The sequence below is a fragment of the Pipistrellus hanaki genome (assembly GCF_964339955.1).
Source record: "Pipistrellus hanaki genome assembly, chromosome: 7".
Lineage (NCBI taxonomy): Eukaryota > Metazoa > Chordata > Mammalia > Chiroptera > Vespertilionidae > Pipistrellus > Pipistrellus hanaki.
Genome location: NC_140509.1, coordinates 6,626,204 through 6,646,285, shown reverse-complemented (window position 1 = coordinate 6,646,285; position 20,082 = coordinate 6,626,204). Strand labels below are relative to the sequence as shown.

Sequence of the window (20,082 nt, the reverse complement as noted above, 5' to 3'; positions counted from 1 at the left end):
TGTGTGGATCTCTCATACATCCTAGTGTGCTGATCAGCATTCCAGTCATTGTACATTGAAGGGGGAAGACCAGGGGTATGTCTCCCTCTGCCATGATGCTATGTCACTCTCAGGAATTCTTCATAGGTGCTATTTTAAGATTCTTGAAATTTGAAGCTTATATCTTAAAAATAAATTATTTTCTAACCTGTGTATATAAAGTTTAGATTCATATGTTTGCAAAATAATTCAGAGTAGACTGTGAAGCAAAGTGCTCTTTAGAGGTAATAGTGTCAAAATGATATTTAACACATACTAAACATAAAATAAAAACTTTGGTTTAGGAAAAAGTTATACAATTTATTTTAATCTCCTTTATTAAGCAATCATGACTTGTTACTTTTTAGAATAAATGAATTTTAAAATACTCTTTTCTTCTGCATTTTCAGCATAAACATTTCACTGAAGATATTCAAACAAGGCAATATCGTTCCTTGGAAGTTCTGATAGGATCGGGCTATAGCACCCCTGCCGACATTTGGAGCACAGCATGCATGGTAATGTTTTTCTCTGTCCTTCACTTGTTATTGGTAATTACATGCCTTGCCCTGTTTGCTCATTAAATTAAAGTGAAAAGGTATTCTTTTGTGGCTTATCACTATACCCTAAATCCTGTGTCTGGAGAGGTCTGAATTCAAAAGCTGAATGTAAACATCTAGCTTTCCATTTGGTTCCTGCCAAATTCCTGTTAGGTGAGGAACCAAATGTTTCTTACTGAGGTTGGGGTGGGTGCAGGTGGATTGTAAACAACCACTCTGAGGAAGTGTGGCTTTTGTTTAGGCTGTTACAGGTACCCTTCCCCTTTTGACTCTGATCGTATTTTCTGATTAAGGAAACCCCTGGAAACGTTCATTCTGTAAAGTTCGACAGTTACTCTGACATCTTTGCACTTCATAAAATGAAAGCTCAATCATTCATAAGTTACTGCTTTGTCCCAGGCAAGCAACTATTCAAATGGTTAGATTTAATTGCTTCTAAATGATTTCCCACAAGCAGCCTCATGTTGTGGGGCTGCTTGTGGGAAATCATTTAGTAGCAATTAAATTGTGTTCAAATGTGTTATATGCTTCCTGAAATGTAGTATACTCTTTACTTGTAATTGCGTGTTTTATTTGCTTGTTTCTCTTCCACTAGGTTATAAGAGCCATGCTGACAGGAGTCATGTGTGTTATGTATATATAGCAAGTGTCTGGTTAAGGCCCTGGCTCATTTTGAGTGTGTGTTTACAATGCATTTCTGATGCTAAATACCTAGAATTGTCAGAGATTTCACAAGTTAAGGGCATAGTTTCCCTCATGACTGCCTCTGAGGCCCATAAGCTACCTGTACTTTGGGCCAACTGGTTACACATTGGGGGATTCCACTATCATTTCAGATTCGATAGTTCACTGGAATGACTCACAGAACTCAGGCTCATCATGTCACCTCATTTGTATAAATTTAAGTGTGGCCCAGTATTCCATTATGAATAACAAAAACACCCTGATCACTTGGAAATTCCAACAGTTAGAGGCTATCTCTCAGGAAATAGGAAGAAAGACCAAGCAAATTATTTATTATGCAACAGTACTTAATAGATATTTGTGGACTATCAGATGTGTTGAACTAAGCAAGAAATACATTAAACTCGTTTTAATTAACATTTAGTATTCACAGTCAACTCTAGAAAACTTAAAAGAGAAAGTACAGAGCATAAATCTCCACCTGTTTTAGTCGTAGATTTCTTGACACCCACTCCCTGAAAAGCTGTCTTCCAAAGGTAACAGCGTTAAAACCATATTATTAATATGACATGACTTTATAAATAATTTGTTGGAACATATCATTGATTTTTGAAGTGGAGGACTCTGAAATAAAGTAAGGCTTGGTATTTTACACACAAAATCTGACTTCTTTTGCCGTACTTAGAGTAGGGGTGGGGAATGTCCAGCCTGCAGGCTCTAGAAAGCCCGTGGAATCATTTGGTCTGGCCCTGCCCAAGGCATTTGGGGTGAATTAATTAAATGTTTGACCAAGTACAGCAGGCTAACTTTTTTAAAACGTGTATTTATTTTTAGAGAGGAAAGAAAGGAGAAGGATAGAGAGAGGGAAACATCATTGAGCAGCTGCCTCCTGCACGCCTCCCTCTGGGGATCGAGCCCACAACCCATGCATGTGCCCTGACCAGGAATCACACTGGTGACCTCTTGGTTCATGGGTCAAGCTCACCAAGCAGCAGGCTAATTTTTAAGCTGATAATTTTGTATGGCCCACAAATGATGTCATAAATATCCAAATGGCCCTTGGCATAAAAAAGGTTCCCACCTCTGCCTTGAAGCTTTAAATTTATTGTTAGACAAAATAAATGAGCAATATCACCAACTACAAAATATAGCTAGATGGTATCTGTTTATTATGATAATAAATGGTTCTTAGTAGTGGGCTAATTATTTGAGGTCAGTGGATCCTGTTTGCTATGTAACATAGTATTTACTATGTTGGGCTTAAGAAGTGGGTTGGGGGGAGAGGGGAGAAATAAAAGAGGAATTAACCTTTCCTCCTGTTTAGACCAGCTCACATGCAGGAATTTTCTTGATCGGGGAGGGAAGCACTTACTTGACATGAGACAGTATCATGAGAACTTGTACCTCAAGCTTCTCTCATTTCGCTGATAGGTATAGAAATCTTGCCTAAAGTTTGGCCATAATCAGAGAATAATAAATTCTAGATTATCAGAAATTTCTGGAGAGATGGATCTTGTGTCCAGTGTAATTGATAGAAAGGTTGGGGCCCTTTCTGAGAGAGAGAGACAAGTTATGAAATCGCCTATACCATTAGTGATTGAGATGACAAAGTTTAGATGGGCAGTAACATAAATGTCCTATTAATGTTCCATGAAGAACATTAAAAATCAATAAAGAATAGATGTTTTTAATTCTCCAAACAGTCTGTGGATCTTAACAACCTTATAGTAACACCTGTCAATCATTATAGTATCAGAATAGTTTCACTGCCCTAAAAATCCTCTCTGCTCTGCCTGTTCATGCCTTTTCTCCTTCCTCCTTTTCTCCCCTCAACCCCTAGCCACTGATTTTTCTATTGTCTCTATAGTTCTGCCTTTTCCAGAGTGTCAACTTGAAATCCTACAGTACGTAGCCTTTTAGTTGTGTGTGTTTTTGTTTTGTTTTGTTTTTTTCACTTTGTAATATTCATTTTATAACTGATTTTGCCTGTGTCTGTGACTCTGAGTGATGCTGAACTGGCTCCGGTCAGTGTGGGACAGGCATGAGTGAGAATTGGGAGCCCTGGGCTGGGGGATGAGCTTTGGCTTTCTGTTGGGTCACAGTTTTCTCATCTACAAAGGAAATGTGTTCAACTAGATGTTTTATTATCTGGAGCTCCTGCTAGCTTTCAGTTCTGATGTAATCGTTTGGTTAGGTTTTTTGCTGTTTTGTAAAATTATAACTACTAACAACTACCTTATATTTAGAAAATAAAACTCTTAGAGAACTTTAACTAGATGTAAGTATCTAGATTTTTTTAAAAGAATATTTACGTTTTAGAATTTTTTTATATTTTTTTGTGTGAGAATTTTTTAGAATTTTTTTTATATTTTTTTAATTTCAATATCTTTACTGACCTCCCACTATGAGATTTGAAAAATTAAGGTACTGGTTTCAGAAGAGATTAACAAATTTTGGTGAATAAGAATCACAGTTGGTTTCTGTTCTGCTTTGGGACTATAAACCTCAGGGCGATGAGAGGGTAGCACCAGTAGCGGCTCTATCAGTGTTGTTGAGTTTCATAGTGAGCTGCTGGAAGGTAAACAAGCTATCCCTGGCCAGAAGCCACAGCATCCTGACATTTTAGAGGTAATCCTAAACCTTCTGGTTTTGTGGCCTTTCTCTGGGCGGTAGTACAGCCCAAGAATACTGTTTCAAGAAAGTCTGTCTCATCCTGAAACTGCAAAATCTGACACGAGCAAACCACTGAGAACTAAACCTGAGTCTCAACTGAGAATGTGCCCCAACTAAACCCACCCCACAGTCTTTGAGACTGACTGAACTACTTAGTGCCATTGATTCGATCAGAGTTGACCCATGACTAGCACTTAACTTTTTCGTTCACTTTTATTATTTTTAATACACATTTTTATTGATTTCGAGGAAGGGAGAGAGTGATAGAAACATCAGTGATAAGAGAGTATCATTCATTGGCTGCCTCCTGCACACTCCACACTGGGGATCAAGCCCACAACCCGGGAATGTGCCCTGACCAGAATCACATGACCTCCCTGCTTCATAGGTCAATGCTCAGCCACTGAGCCAGGCCAGCTGGGCTGACTTCACTTTTATATCAATAAGGTTCTATTATTTTTTTAATCCATTTTAATCAATGAAAATTTAATATAGCCCCTTACTCAGATGCTGTCTTCATACTGCTTGGCATTTATTCCATAGGAAATCCCTTTCTATCGATACTCTTAAACACCATCTGTAAGAGGTTGTCTTGTAGTAAGAGACTGCCTTTCTTTTCCTCTGGTGACACAGATTATGAGTTGCTCCTGATTCCATTTACACATAATCTTTTTCTGATTTTTTCATGGGACTAAGAATTGGGAACTCTTGTCTGGGATAGGTTAGGGAGTGCTTTCCAAAGCAAAGCTTTAAAATGTACTTTTTGCCAAACACTAAAGAGTCATAGGTAGAAAAATGTCTGAATTTTTTTGTTTCAGTTTTGGATACAGAATCTCAATTTCTAGCCATGTAAAATTATAATGCAAGACTTAACTCTGCTCACGAAAATTTAATAAAAAATCACCTTACTGTCCAGATGTGCTCCCTCTGAGCAAAAAGAGAAACTTGAGAGCTTAATTACTGATTTGGCGGGAGGTGGGTAAGATGTGAAATAATCTACATGTTGATATTAACTGAATTTTCACTATTTTCCTGCTCTATTTTATTAAGATATGGGTGTAGGAGGAAAGCTTTTGAGGAATAATCTCTTAAATGTTTTTTAAATGATTATCTGCAGGTTACTTAATATTGAACCAAATAGCCAAAACCGGTTTGGCTCAGTGGATAGAGCATTGGCCTGTGGACTGAAAGGTCCCGGGTTCGATTCCGGTCAAGGGCACGTACCTTGGTTGCTGGCACATCCCCAGTGGGGGTGTGCAGGAGGCAGCTGGTAGATGTATCTCTCTCATCGACATTTTTAACTCTCTATCCCTCTCAATTCCTCTCTGTGTAAAAATCAATAAAATATATATATTTTTTTAATATTGAGCCAAATAAAAATAAGCTTCCCAAAGGTCTTTTTTTTTTTTTTTTTTTTATCCTTAATGTTTTCATACGCTGTCCATTTTTTTTTTAGGCCTTTGAACTGGCCACTGGTGACTATTTGTTTGAACCTCATTCGGGGGAAGAATACACTCGAGATGAAGGTGAGTCCCGGTGACTGTGTTGTGTGTGTGGTAGTTACTTTCCACGGTGGCTAACATCATTTATTAGTACTGAAGAGCCTTTAGTGTGCTAAGAATATATAAATTTCAGAATATATGAAAATATGTTTTATATTAGGTACTAGAAATACTAGATACTTTATAATAAATATTAAATAACTCAGATGAGGATTAAAGGAGGCCACAATTGGTTAAACTAAAATTTGTGTGCTTCTAAAACATCTAGTTATCTTTCTTTATAAACCAGTGGTTATTTATTCTTTACTGAGTTTGAAGCTACCTGTTGGTCAACTTGTTGCTCAGTTATACCTTCAGCTTTATCTGGAAGTTAATAATTTTAACATATAAATATGCTATGATTGAATGCAGAAAGAAAAGGGAGAGTGAGAAAAAGAGAAACATCTATATGAGAGAGAAACGCTGATCGGTTGCCTCCCATATGCACCGCCCACAACCTAGGTGTGTGTCCCAATCGGGAATTGATCCTGCAACCTTCCGGTGCATGGGACAACATTCCAACCAACTGAGCTTTGAGAGAGCAGTAGCAATATGCCCTCTCAATGTGGAAAATAAGTTCTTTACATTCTATGCTGTCTTTGTGAAGTTGGGTTTCATGCTCTATAGAAACAAGAATGCTCTCTCTTTCTCAAACTGGTTCTCTGGAATATTAATGGGTAATGTTAGTAGGGCTTGCTGATATTCCTAACAAGTACTATTTGGAAAATGTTATAGCCAAATGCTTATATTAGTGGGTACAATTTGGATATGTCTTCTATACATAAGCTCTGTGAGAAAATGCTGTAATCACCACCTTTATATATACTTGATTTTTTCCTGTTCTCTACTTGCTTTTTTTCTGAGCTATACATATAAATCTATGTGCTATAGATTTACATTGTTTTTCAAATGCCCTACTATATCTATTTAGAAGGGAAATAATTTTTTTCTCTTCTGTGGACTCCCTATAAATAGCATGTGGTACAGTGCACATATAGTGGCTAGAATTATATAGTGTAGGACCTTATGCTACCAAACCTGAAAATTGAAATGTATAAGAAAAGTCTCAAGTAAGGGTCCAGGGAGAACAGTCTACCCTAGATAGTTAGATCCTGACTTTCCTTCCTGTACTAGTTAGTCCTAACAGTCCTTAGATGAAAACTCATACTACTACAGTTTGGCCCATAAGAGCAAGAAAAAGCAAACCATTACCCCTGACTATACATGTAATTTGTTACAAGTCACGGTGGGACTGGGGCCTAAGTGGCATGTCCTGTTATTGTTATCGTTCCACAGCCCTGGCTTTTTTTTTTTCTTTTTTTCTTTTTGCCCTGGCTCTTGGAATAATACTTGGTAATCATTTTGCCTACCAAATATATCAATTGAATGATTTGTTGGTAAGCCAATTAACTCAGTTATTAATTGATAGGTTGTTGGAATTAAATGTAAAGTAACTTTGAAAAGAAAAATAATTCCTTGGTATAGAAAAAATAGTAAAAGAACAAATATTTTACTTAGAAGTTTATTATAATAAGATAAACTATATATAATCTCACAAATTAGTCTCACAATTAATTTATAAAGACATTTATTGGCAGGTTCTGCCTAAAATTGGTAGAAATTTCTTGGCAGCCAAATACTTGTTACCAAGCAGTTAAAACTGCTCAAAGGTTAAAGTGAATTAATGAATGTAAAGCCCCTTCAAAAAGGCTCCAGTGAGTCCTTCACAGGTTCCCAGCTATGTGGCTATCTAGCATATTGTTCCCCTAGACCTAGAAGATACATTATTGGAAGTTTTTTTTACATTGATGATTCTGTAACTACAGAATTAAACTCATTTATAAAGCTATTGTGTCCAGAAACCTTCACTTTAAAGCCTCTTCATAGTTTCTGTCCCCTGCCTGTAAGTGTGGATGGGGCTGGTCCCAAGCTCACTTCCTGATGACAGACTGCACACGTCCCTGTCAGTGTCCATAGCCCACATTCATGCTATGACACTCACCGGGCACCAATAACTTGGACATTTGGTGGCCTACAAATAGGTAGCTGTGCTTTAAAATGTTTGTGCTCAGTTTTACTTAACACACACACACACACACACACACACACACACACACCTCTGTACTAGACTAAAATGTGGGTTTTCACTCACATTCTAGCTCTTATTAGCCCTACAGCTCCAAGTAGTCCATATATACTCTGAAGGTTTCATTTCTTGTCTTTAAAATTGTTTGTAAGTCTTTGGCCTGTTGTACAGGGTGATTGTGAAAACTCAAGTAGTCATGTTAGTGCTTTAATCATCACGAATATTCTTATAAATAAAAAACAGTTCTACGATGTCTAAAAGCATATTGGCACATTGCTTTACCTAAAAACCCTATCTGAACTTAAATACATAGACAAAATAGAAATAAAGGTGTAGGTAAACACTAAACTCCTGAAAGGGCATGCCAACTACTATCTAGGTGACCAACCACCTGAAATAATTCTTGGCTTTCCCAGTCTCCTCTTGAGTAGCCTTGGTTTTATTTGTAGTTACTTTTAAACAGCTAGTCCTTGAAAAGCTATTCTTGGAAAAACCTCTTTTACAGCCTGTCCTTGATCCTGTTCTTCTTACCCTTCTGTTTTAGACCACATTGCGCACATTATAGAGCTGATAGGCAGAGTCCCAAGACGCTTTGCCCTCAGTGGGAAATACTCCCAGGACTTCTTCAATCGCAGAGGTAGTATTGTTAACATGAGTTTTCACCGAGGCCCCAGGGAGCACCTTCAGGAAGCAGAGCATTCACACCAAGATTGTTTTAGCTTACCACTCAAGTTCCGCTGGAGTGGGCACCTGATTTTTTATGGTTTTCTGGATCCTCCATTAGATGGACGGAGTCCTCGTCTTCCCATTTAGGACAGAAAGCAAGCCTGAGATGCTTTACAAAGAGGTGTGCATGCTACTCTTTCTGCCAATGTCTAGAATGATATTTGTTACTCCTGTTATGTATGTCTTTTTTTTCCCCTTCTTGAAATGTTTGAAACATACAGATCACATTGCACTGATCATAGAACTTCTGGGGAAGGTGCCTCGCAAGCTCATTGTGGCAGGAAAATATTCCAAGGAATTTTTCACCAAAAAAGGTAAAATAAGTGTGTTTGTTCCCAGACATTCAGGGGGCAAAAGTGCTTTAAAATTAAGAGGTAAGTACAACTGGGTACATGTTCCCAGCACCTAGAGAAGGATGGTCCTACTTTGAATGCAGCTGTTACTTGGCAGAAATGAAATTAGTGCGCTCACGAGCAGAAACTGGAGCCCAGACCATGTGGGTTCAAATCCCAGCTGCTCCGCCAGTTATGTGGCCATTGACACGGCCTCAGTTTTCTGAGCTCTAAGTGTTTGCACTGGTTTAAGTTCGTTACTCTGCACAGGGTTAGTTACTCCTACACAGCACTTCTAGAAATGAGCAGATTTTTGCCAGCCTTTGGCCTGAGAACTGCCTCTACCAAAGGGCGAGCAAGTATTTTAGCTTAAGCCTGAGGGCAGGACTAGATCTCGCCCATATTGTAGCCCTTTGACACCTATCACAGTCACTTCAACACATCGATCATGTGAGTTAACTTTTATACTTAATAGTTTCATAAGTTAGTTATCACTTCCTAGTGAAGGAACAGATAAATATGGATTTCTTCAAAAAATATGGATTTCTTCTGCATTTCAGATAAAGTTTAAAGGCTAAAATGTAAAAATCTGACTTAGAAGGGACTAGAAAACTATCTTGCCTTTTTCTCCCTTTTTGCCATGGTTCCTTTTTCCTCATAACCTCTGCACCAGAGCTGAGGAAAGTCACTTTCCCAGCACGGACAGCAGGCGCACTCAGAAACGCTCCTTAATGTTCCTCTTCCTCCTCGTGTGCAGAGCCCGGTGACACGTGCTCCGCCAGCAAGTGATATCGGGCTCGCTGCCCACAGGAGGGGCTGCAGGGGGGAAAACACGTTAGAGCGGCATTTCCCTCAGCCGCTGGCAAACGGACTTTCCTTAGACTGAGGTTCCAGAACAGGACTGAGGGTGCACAGCGTCTCTGAAAGCAGTTGTGGGGTTCATTCAGCTCCTTATTTTTTGTTTTGTTATTGTTTTATCAACTCCTTATTTTTTAAAGACTGCCCATTTTTTAAGCAACACTGACTAGACTATCAAGCCAAGAAAAGAGAGTACATGCAAAGTGTTTTTGGTGCATAGTTGTAAACTGCCTTTGAACACCATATTGAGTACATCTGGAGTATACAGGCATTTAATCTTCATTTCCTTAAATAAAGATTTGACCAAGGCTAAAATTCTGGAACAGTGAACAAACAAGTTTCTTTACATTTTTAGGCCCTCTTGAAAAAACGGTGATCCTTCTTTCCAGGGACTGAAGTAGAGAAGGGGGTGCTTTGTAGATGGAGAATTAGATCTGGTAGTAAAATCTGATTCTTTGTAGATTACCTGGATTTGCTACTGGGCTTCCGTGATGAAATCTTGTCCTTTGTCAGCGTTGTCAGTTTCTTTGTTCTGCTCTTACCGCAGGTGACCTGAAACACATCACAAAGCTGAAGCCCTGGGGCCTCTTTGAGGTTCTGGTGGAGAAGTATGAGTGGTCTCGGGAAGAGGCAGCTGGCTTCACGGATTTCTTACTGCCCATGTTGGAGCTGATCCCCGAGAAGAGAGCCACTGCCGCTGACTGTCTCCGGCACCCGTGGCTCAGCTCCTAAGCCCAGCAGCCCGCAGCAGAGACCACACGCCGCCCGCCCTCCGCTTCCCTCCAGGCATTCCCTCCTCCCTCTGCAGGGAAGCTCTTCCTTCAAGGGTTTCTAGGCTTTGGGCGGCTTTTTTTTATTCCAACATGTTCGTTTGGGTCTGCTTATTCGACCCCGTGGAGAGATTCCCCCACAGCCATGGGCATCCTAGGCGAATTGGGCCTTGATTGGGATTTGCCAAAGACTAACGGACTAAAATGTGGAACAGCCTCGCCCTGTGCCCTTGTCTTTCCATTCGGACATCCTTTAAATAATAAGCAGCCTTTTTGAAAAGAGCTATGAATATGTAGGAGCTCATCCTTTTATCCACTGACTCTAAGAGTCAAATTTTCTAGAGCATATCCTCTCGCCAGCACAAGGATGAGAAGGGGGAGGGTCACTCTCTGTACGGCAGAGACATTAAACTTGCTGTATCCAGGCTGCACCATCTTCCTGGGTTGTTTCTGTTGTTCTCTATGTTCACATTTTTCCTGCGACTTGACTGTCTTTTTAAATGCGATGTATAAACACCAAATTTGGGTACCATTATATCACTGATCAAAATAATGTCATGTTCTCTTAATAATCCTAAGAGCCTTGCAACTTCGGTCTGATCTTTGATGGAAACAGAAACAGAACCATTGACTGTTATTTCTCCAGAACCACGGGGGTCCTACAAACTGTCCTTTCCTGTGTATCTTCTGTTGTCCTAAAAGCAGTTATTTTGATTGGCTGTTTGAAGAGTCTTGGGGGGTTTTTTAATCCCTGGCTGGCACTTGACTCACTTCCCTTGTATTTCCCCATGGCTAAAGAATTCAGGCTGACGCTAGAAAGAAGACCTGGGCTTCAGAGATTTCTCATCTAAGAAGAAAATGTCCTCGAGTTCTTAATCCTTTTTCAAATGATCCCCAAATGTTATTTACAGCATTTTCTTTATCTTGTCCAAAATTTGGCTTTGGAGCAGTTTCCCTCTGTGGCTTTGCCTTTCTCATTTTCTCAGAGGCTGCAGGTCTTAAATGAAATTCCAGGATAAAAGAACATGGGGGCGGGGGGGCACTTGTTTCATTATTTTGAGGGTTTGGGTCTTTTGTGTGTGAGTGTGTGGTTGGTTTAGGATTAACCATTCTCTGCTGCTATTTCCTTGTATAATGTAAGTTTTTAACTGCAATTTTGAGATGATTGGATGTATTTGAGGTGTTTTCTTTTTCAAATGAGAAAAGGCTTTATGAAGTTTATTTTAGAGTGGGTCTCTTTCAGACTTGCCCTAGACTGCATATTTCTCGGTTCATATTGAAAGCAAAAGGGGCATGATAGAGGCCACAGCCGCTTGTTGACCTGGACCAAGAGGGCCTTGGGACTGCAGCACTCCAGAGGCTACAGGACTGACTCACCCAAGCCCAGGAGGTGCAGCGTGAGGCTCTGCTAGCAAAGCTCCCAAGGAGACTTGGGTAGCCAGCTTTCTGTACGGGAATTGGAATATAGATTCTGTCATTTATTCACCAACAATGGCAAAGGAAAAAGTGGTGCAATTATGCAATCCAATTAACATTACCCTGAATAACTATGGCCAGCCATTCGTCAGATCCCTGATTGGGTAGTCCTGAAATTAGGCATGTTCCTACAGAAAGCATCTTTTTTTAATTTTTTAAAATATATTTTTATTGATTTCAGAGAGGAGGGGGGAGGGAGAGAGAAATATCAATGATAAGAGAGAATCACTATTTGGCCGCCTTTTGCATGCCTCCTACTGGGGACCGAGCCTGCACTCTGGGCATGTGCCCTGGCCAGGAATCACACCTCGATCTCCTAGTTCATAGGTCGACACTCAGCCACTGAGCCACACTGGCCAGGCCCTATAGAAAGAATTTTAAGTGAGGCTGCCTATGCATCTATCAAGAATAAAGAGAATAGATTGTATCAAACAACGGCAGGGAAAATCCTTCAGCAATTCTAATCCACTTTGGGTTTTCAGCAATATATATAAACATCTAAAGCAATAGCAGATTAGAACTGAATTCTACACTGTCGAATCACACCTGTGGGATTACAGGAATTCCGATTATGATATTAAGGTGAAGTAACCAAAACACAAATAGCCCCATTTTAACAGTTGACATGAAAAGAACTTTTAATAGGAGAACCTATAACTTCATTCTGGAACTCTTTCTCGTAAAATAAGGGCTCCCCCATCATTTAAGGAGCCAGATGAATTAGAAGCCGTAGAAAGAGGCAGCTGTAGAATTTGATCTTCCAAGTACCCTGTGTACCTTATTGAATTTGATCATAACACATCAAATTACCACGATCTCACAAAAGGATTTCTATTTGCTGTCAGTTAAATATAAAACCCTGAATCCATTTTTACTCTTTCTACTGGATGCATTCTGTTTTCTTTGTAAATGCAATACAATAAACAGTTTAATAACCCACATGTTTCCAGAAAACGTGTTCGTTTACTGTCCAGGTTGGTCTGACCCACGCTTCAGAGTGGAGGAAGGGATCGGCTGGCTCTGTGCTTTTTGAACTTAAATATACAACGAAGCTACAGCCCGAACACCTGCTGTTCTGTGAGGTTTGTAGCTCTGCTTCTGTCTTCAGTTGGGGTTGGGATGAACTAGCAGTACATTTTGGAAAGTTCTGCAAAAATTGTTAATCCTACATCTATCTGACCGCATTTGTCCCAGAATATCCGTGGTGTGTTTTTCCTCATTGCAAGCACCGTGTGTGTGAAATGCTAAAGATTTGTGGACTCTTAGCTAAAGCACTGGCATGGTGAACTCGTGTACACAAGTTTTGTGTACTTGTCTGATTCATTCCTTATGATAAATTCTTAGAAATGAAACGGCTGGGCCAGAGAGAAAGCACATTTTTAAGGTTTTAATAAATGTCGCCTAACTCTTGGAGAACACAGGCTGTTCTGCTCTGACCAGCTGTATTTGAATGAGCCTGTTATAATCTCATTTTGTTCCTAGTAGCCAATTTCTGAGGTCAGAAACTTCTTGCGCGGATCGCAGTGCCCATTTGTGATTTTAGGTTTTTGCCCATGTTACCCAGCATTCTTTGGGCATGCTTCCTTTCTGGTGACTTGTAAGGGCTTAGAAGTGCATTGTTTTACTTTTTCCATCACATTCTTTTCTAGGTTTAATTGGCTTTTCATTTTTATTGGTGATATTTTTAGTGTTATTCATAGGAAGTACTTTCCAATCCTTGAACTACATAAACTGCTCTAATTAAGTTGTTTTCTGCCATATTTAAGACATACATAGTGTATTCATATTATTATGTTGACCATAATGGAACTTGTTTTAAAAACAACCTAAAATATTAAATCAGGATTCATCAAACCATTATGTTCAGCAGGCCACTCTGGGCATTCCCTCTAGGCCTTGTATTAATAATAGACCTAGAACTCAGGAGTGTGGAAAGCGTTAGCACTGCCCTAGGAGAGCTTACGGCTACTCTCACAGGAGCCAGCTAATGGGTGGAGTACAACCCACTGTAACTTCCCATCGGCCCCGAGTGTCCACAGAGAAGTGGTTTATAGCTATTCCAGGAAGGGCCAGGTTATAAATCGACTTCCTGATTGCCTATTCTTTTATTTTTGAGGCCGGTGGAGTCTTCCAGTTTGACCTTCTAAGGAACGTGATTTGCTCTTAGTCTTCTGTATTACAGAAAATTGTGATTTATTGACAATAGAATCTGAACTTTGCCCCCCAATTTCATGCCAAGGCATTGGTAACAGCTTTCTGTCTTCAAAACTATATGAAGGTAAAAATATAAACTAAATGCTTATTTAAATCATAAAGTTAATATATGGACCTTGAGGAATTTGTGTGTGTTAATCCTCACCTGAGGATATTTTTTCCATTGATTTTGAGAGAAAGTGGAAAGGAAAAAGGTAGGGGGAGAGAGAAACATGGATTGGTTGCCTCCTGCATTGATTCCCGGACTGGAATCAAACTACAGCCCTTTAGTGTGTGGGCTGACACTCTTGACCACTGAGAAAACTGCCCAAGGCAGAATTTGTTTTGTCACTGAAGGCCTGTTTTTAAAAGGGGTTAAAAACTAAGTGTATGGTATGCATTTGTCTTTAAGTCTTTGCACAGATATTAACCTACACCAAGTCCTTGTGAAATCGTGTATCCCAGTTTAAAGGCCAGAAAATTGGAGATCATGTTAAGTTTTAACTAATTAAGCAAGTTTACATTAGCACCTAGTTCTGTTACCACTGCACCATTCCTTATAATGGGGGAAGGGTTTTTAATATGTAGATAATCAATTTGATTTTTCATTCTCCCAAGTTCACTTTTTATCATAATCTCTTTTGTCCTCAATGCAGACCTAGCTTTTGTCCATTTTAACACAATAACACTTCTTGTCTTCCAATTTGCAGAACTGGATTGTATTACAGAAGGTGCGTCAGCTGCCAACAGTTGGAGCTATGTTCTTATAAGTTGTGCCCCTAAAGTACTGCATTGGTAGCTATGGTTTTACCAAATACAGAGGAATGCTGGGGATTAGTGGACCCTATTCTGAGTCCTCTTGAGGTTAGATAACAAAATGGGGAGGGGGGCTCTCAGGATAGGGGCCCTTCTTTCATCTTGAGCAACTTCATTACAAAACAAACATGTATCCGTCAGCAGTGTATTAGGTTACTAGAATCCAATCTTTGTTCCAGTAAAGCATTCTGGTAAACGCCTAACCCAGCAGGAAATTAAAGTACTTAATTATGACACCAAAAAATAAATAGGGTAACAGAACCAATTTTAAAGGATCTCAATGACTCCCCCTTCATGTTATTCACACACATGTAATCCCCTTGCCTTGAATGTGGGTTGGACTTTGTGACCAACATATTAGGGCAAATGTGACAATGTCATTTCTGAGATTGGGTTACAAAAGGGCTGTGACTGATGTCTGCACCTTGCTGGTCTCGGAGCCCTTGCTCCGAGGTGCCGTGTGAGTGCTGCTGTGGAGAGCCCCTCCGTGCACAGCCTCAGGGACAGCCCTGCAGACAGCCGCTGAGCTCGGAATCCTGTCCAACACCCTCGTTACCGCACTGAGAAACCTTGGGCAGGGACACGTGGCTGAGACATGCCGATTCCAGCCCACAGGGACTGAAATGGGTGGGTGGGTGGGTTGGTGGGTTGGTTGGTTGGTTGGTTGGTTGGTTTGGTTTTTTAGAGAAACATCAATCAGCTGCCTCCTGCGCACACACACACCTGGGACCAAGCCTATAACCTGGGCAGGTGCCCTGACCAAGAATCGAACTAGCAACCTTTTGGTGCACAGGACGATACCCAACTAACTGAGCCACACAGCCAGGGTGAAACAAGTTTTAAAGCCACTGAGTTCTGGGTAACTTTTTTATGCAGCCAGAAAATGAAAACCTTTGGGGTATCTTTCCAGTCCACACTCTAGGTATAAATGACCAGTCCTTACTCTCTCGGCCATATCTGTTAGTCGTTGGTGAGGCTTGGGCATCACAACCATCCCTGGCCCCAGCCAAAGACAGGCAAGCCCGGGTGAGGAGCAAGAAATAAGACGGCTTGGTTAGAGGAGCCTTGTTTTGTCGGTTTTCTGTATACTTTCAAAGATGAGATTGGAGGTGCCTTTTAAGAATTTATTAAAATGGTAAAGCCACTTCATTTATTAAAATGGTAAAGCCACTTCAGTGCGGATAAGCAGTATCAACAAAAATTACTAATATTGGGGAGGCTGAATTCTGAGTTTCCCTGAAGATAAAGCTGAAGGGGAATGCAGGGTGGTGACTCGTTTGCAGTCCTTCCCAGCATTGAAGCTTGCTGTGCCCGGCAGTGCGAGGTGCCAGCTGTTGAAGGTGCACCTTAAGCCCCCAGAAGCTCCTGTCAATAACCACAGTTGCCATTTCAGTGGGAGATTTTGAAGGTGGAGAGGCTTCTGAAGGTAGAAATGCTTGTGTTTGCTTTTTGGGTTTGTTATATAAAATAAATGAACAGCCCTGGCCAGTGTGGCTCTGTTGGGACATACCCTGTGCACCCAAGGCCATGGGTTCAATCCCCGGTAGGGGCGCAGGAGGCAGTCAATGGATGTTTCCCTCTCTCTAAAATCAATAAAAATATTAAAACTTTTGAAGAAATACACAAATACAGCTAAAATACTAAGCTACAGAACTTAAGGAAATTCTGTCATTCATCGAGCTTGCATAAAGTAGGTGCCTGGCTCTGAAATAATTTTTTCAGCACAAGAAAATATGAATATGATCTTTCTTAAATCTCATTCTAAAAGTTCCCATCTGCCCAGTCGGCATGGGTCAGTAGTTGAGCGTGGACCTGTGAACAGAAGTCACAGGTTCATTCCCAGTCAGCGCACATGCCCAGGTTGCAGGCTTGATCCCCAGTGTGGGACTTGCAGGAGGTACTGGTCAGTGGTTCTCATCATTGATGTTTCTATCTCTCCCTCTTCCTCAAAAACGAATAAAAATTTTTAATAAAATTTTCCATCAGCAATAGGGATAGTACTGAGAGGCTCTCACCCCTCGCCCATCTGCACTGGAGAGGGTCACTGCGCTGACTGGGCAGGTGGTCAGAATGCATTGGTGCAAATGTCATGTGCTACAGCCTAGGAGAATGTCCTACCTGCTGCTGGACCAGCTGGGACAAGGTCCGCGGCAGCCTGCCCAGCATTTACCTCCCTGTGAGGGAACAGCGCCCAGCAGGGAACACCTCTTCCTTGTTATCACTCGGTGCGGATAATCAACAGGACCTGTTTCTCCACCACCCCGCAGGAGGGAACGGCCTGAAGGCCCTATCGTTGTTGACACTGCTCCAGTGCCCCTCTGGGGCCTGCAAAGTATTCACCATTTAGTGTGCCAAGCCCAACATGTTTTGCAAGATGTACCATTGATGATTATAACAAACTAGAGCCCCAGTGTACAAAATTTGTACACAGGTAGGGTCCCTAGGCCTGGCCACCAATCAGGGCTGATCAGAGTCCCCTGGCTACCAGCTGGTGCCTGCCTTCATTCTGTGAAGTCCCCTGATGATCAGGGCACATCATAGCAAGCAATTGAACTCCCAGTCAAATTCCCATTTGGTGGAGTCCCTCAGTGTAGCCTGCAGGGATCAGGCTGAAATCAGCAGTCCAGTGCTGCCTGCTGCTCCTGCCTGCCTCTTCTCATCCCAGCCTCACTATGCCTGCCGCTGCCACTGCCACCACTCCGCTATGGTCTCCGGGCTGCAATTGCCAGCCTTCAGCCCTGCATCTGGCACCCATTGGTCAACTGAGCGGCACTCCTGCTGTGGAAGTGCACTGACCACCAGGGGCAGCTCCTGTGTTGAGCATCTGCCCCCTGGTGGTCAATAAGTGTCATAGTGACCAGTCAACCGGTTGTTTGGTCAACTGGTCACTTAGGCTTTTATATATATAGATTTATATGGATTACTTGAACACAAGTAGATTAATGAATTGGGGGTCCATTTCTGATTGGGTCTGTGTGGGTTCTGTGAAAAGGTGTGATCTGGAGTTCCAAAGGGGAAAAATCAATTCAGTCTCAACATAGGACTTGGGTCCTATGTTCACCCAGTCTTTATTAGGCTTCCTAATGGACTCGGGTTCCGGAGGCCTCTCTTCCTCACCCACCCCTGAGCATCAGTAGGAGCAAAATGTGAGAAAGATGATGCAAAGGCCCCTCAAAACTTCAACCTGAAGTGATCCAGTTCGCTCAGCCGCCTCCTGTTGAGATGCCCTTGAGAGCCAGGGCAGTGCCCATGTGCCTTCACTGGAGGCACTCAGGTGTGGACTCCTTCGCCTCTCCTGTCACAGAGAGGTCTCCAGCGGGAAAATAATTTGCAGGTCTGAAGGGATCAGAAGAGAACTTGGGGTTCCCATCAGGAGAGAGGGACCGAGTCTGGATATCGTTGGTGTGGTCACTGCAGTTCTGCTTCTCTGGAAAGTTCTGTAGACAGTGGGTGGCCTGTCTCAGGAGCCCGCCAGGTTCTCGGGTTCTAATCCTGCAGCAAAGGGCTTCAGACAGGATGCGGGCAGGAACAAGTTCATCTGAAGAATTCAATTCCCTACGTTTCCAGTGTCATAGAAATAGATGACCTGTGATCTTTAAAACAACAATCATTTGAGATTGTGAAATGTGACGCTTTTAAAGCCAAGAAGAAAAAAAAAAAGGGCTGCTCCATGAATGCTCACATTTTGATTCACTTCTATCTAGGCGTGCATCCTCCCCATTAGTGTATGAGAGTATTCAATGCTCCTCAAAAAAATTCATGTCCGTTAAAATGTAAATAAAAGGGGGAGCAGACAGAGAGAGGCAGCTACCTTTGACTAGTCCCACTCCAGAATCTACCGGAAAGCTATGACAGCAACCCAAAATGCTGATAACCATGGTCCAGTTTAGCAATTGGTGACTTTTAAAGTCTTTAATGAGATAATTTAGAGAAATTATCTCTAAGAAAGTGACCCCAATGCCCACACCCATCACTGGAGAGCTGGTTAGAAGGCAGTGTCCGTTTGCCTGGTCTCCCAGAGTCAGAACTTGCACTTGAACAAGATCCCCGGGTCACTGGGTGCAGATTGAAGTCAGAAACATCTAAGGAGTGCATGGCTGACTTTAAATTATTTGAAAAAGCATATGTACGTGGTCGCAGATTGGAAGGTAATTTGGAAAAATTAATGAAGTTTGAAGGGAGATATTCCTTCCCACCCACACAAAGAGGTAAGGAAGATGACACTGTCCTGGGCTTTTCTTTAGAATGTGTTCCTTGACGTTCTTGCTCAATCACATTTTGGAAACTTAAAGGACAGCAAAGATATTGATATGCCGTGCTTTTTTTCAGGCATACATTAAAATTGTTCACTTGTTCCTTTCTGCCTCAGCTATCAGGGAGCATGGAAGTAAATATAAGATCAGTACAGTAATTCTATTCGCCTAGCTTCCTGGGATATTTGTTTTCCTCATGTTTTCTATTTTATTAGGTTTTCAAGTCTTAAAAAATCACAATTCTTTCTGAAAGACGAGTCCATATTACAGTCATGACTTATGAAAAGGCATTCTTGTCAGCCATGCTCCACAAAAAGATGAATTTATGAAACTGCCTACTTTGAATTATCTGCACTGTTTCCACTTCTCAAGACAAAATCAAAACTAAAAGGTTGCCGTTTACCCCTCAGTGAAGGACTCAGATACCAGCCAAGTCCCCACCTGGGTGGTCCCTAGACCACCTCACAGCCCCCACAGCCCAGGCGCATGAGTCATTCCGGCTGAGGATTCAGTGAGTCAAGCCACAGCCCACCCAAGGCACGCAGACACCTTCCTGTGACATACTCACCGCCTTCAGCTGCTTCAGACTTCCTCTGCAAGGAGAAAGAGAAAACAGTGCTAGCTTACAACCAAGGCTTGTTTGGGGGGTAATTCCCCATCAAATTCCTCATTCATTCTCAAGAAAGCTTGCACTTCTGTTCATAACATCGATCAGCTAGCTGGTCTCCATCATCAGGTCTTAGGTCCAAGTTAGACTTCTTCCCCTCACCACTGCACCAAGGTGTCTGTGCACAGGAGCCCTTACTGGCTGGGCAAATGGGTGATGTGAAATGTGGGGTTACCAGAAAGAAGGGGAGAGAACTAATATTGATTAATCAGCTATAATGTGCAGGCAAGTGTTAGTGTTCTATATGCACTATCTAATCCTCAGCACAATCTTTTAAACATAAATTTTTACTCATTTAAAGTGTACAGCTTGATGGTTTTAAGTATATTCACTAAGTTATGCAACCATCACTGCTATCTAATTCTAGAATGTCCTCATCCAAGAAACTCTGTGCCCATTAACCATTACTCCCAACTTCCCCCTCTTCCT

General features: G+C 41.5%; 1 protein-coding gene across 2 annotated transcripts in view; it reads left to right on the top strand.

The window, feature by feature from the left end:
• SRPK1 (SRSF protein kinase 1) overlaps positions 1–12,663 on the top strand; it is a 77,192-nt gene extending 64,529 nt beyond the window's left edge. The window contains exons 13-16 of one of the 2 annotated variants that reach the window (XM_084890592.1): positions 429–536; positions 5,392–5,461; positions 8,510–8,602; positions 10,026–12,663. In XM_084890592.1, coding sequence (XP_084746718.1) covers positions 429–536; positions 5,392–5,461; positions 8,510–8,602; positions 10,026–10,210 — 456 coding nt within the window. In that variant the 3' untranslated portion in view covers positions 10,211–12,663. Of the gene's footprint in view, positions 1–428; positions 537–5,391; positions 5,462–8,106; positions 8,489–8,509; positions 8,603–10,025 lie in introns of those variants that run through there. The other variant, XM_084890593.1, reaches the window with a different exon arrangement.
• Positions 12,664–20,082: the final 7,419 nt, after the last annotated feature.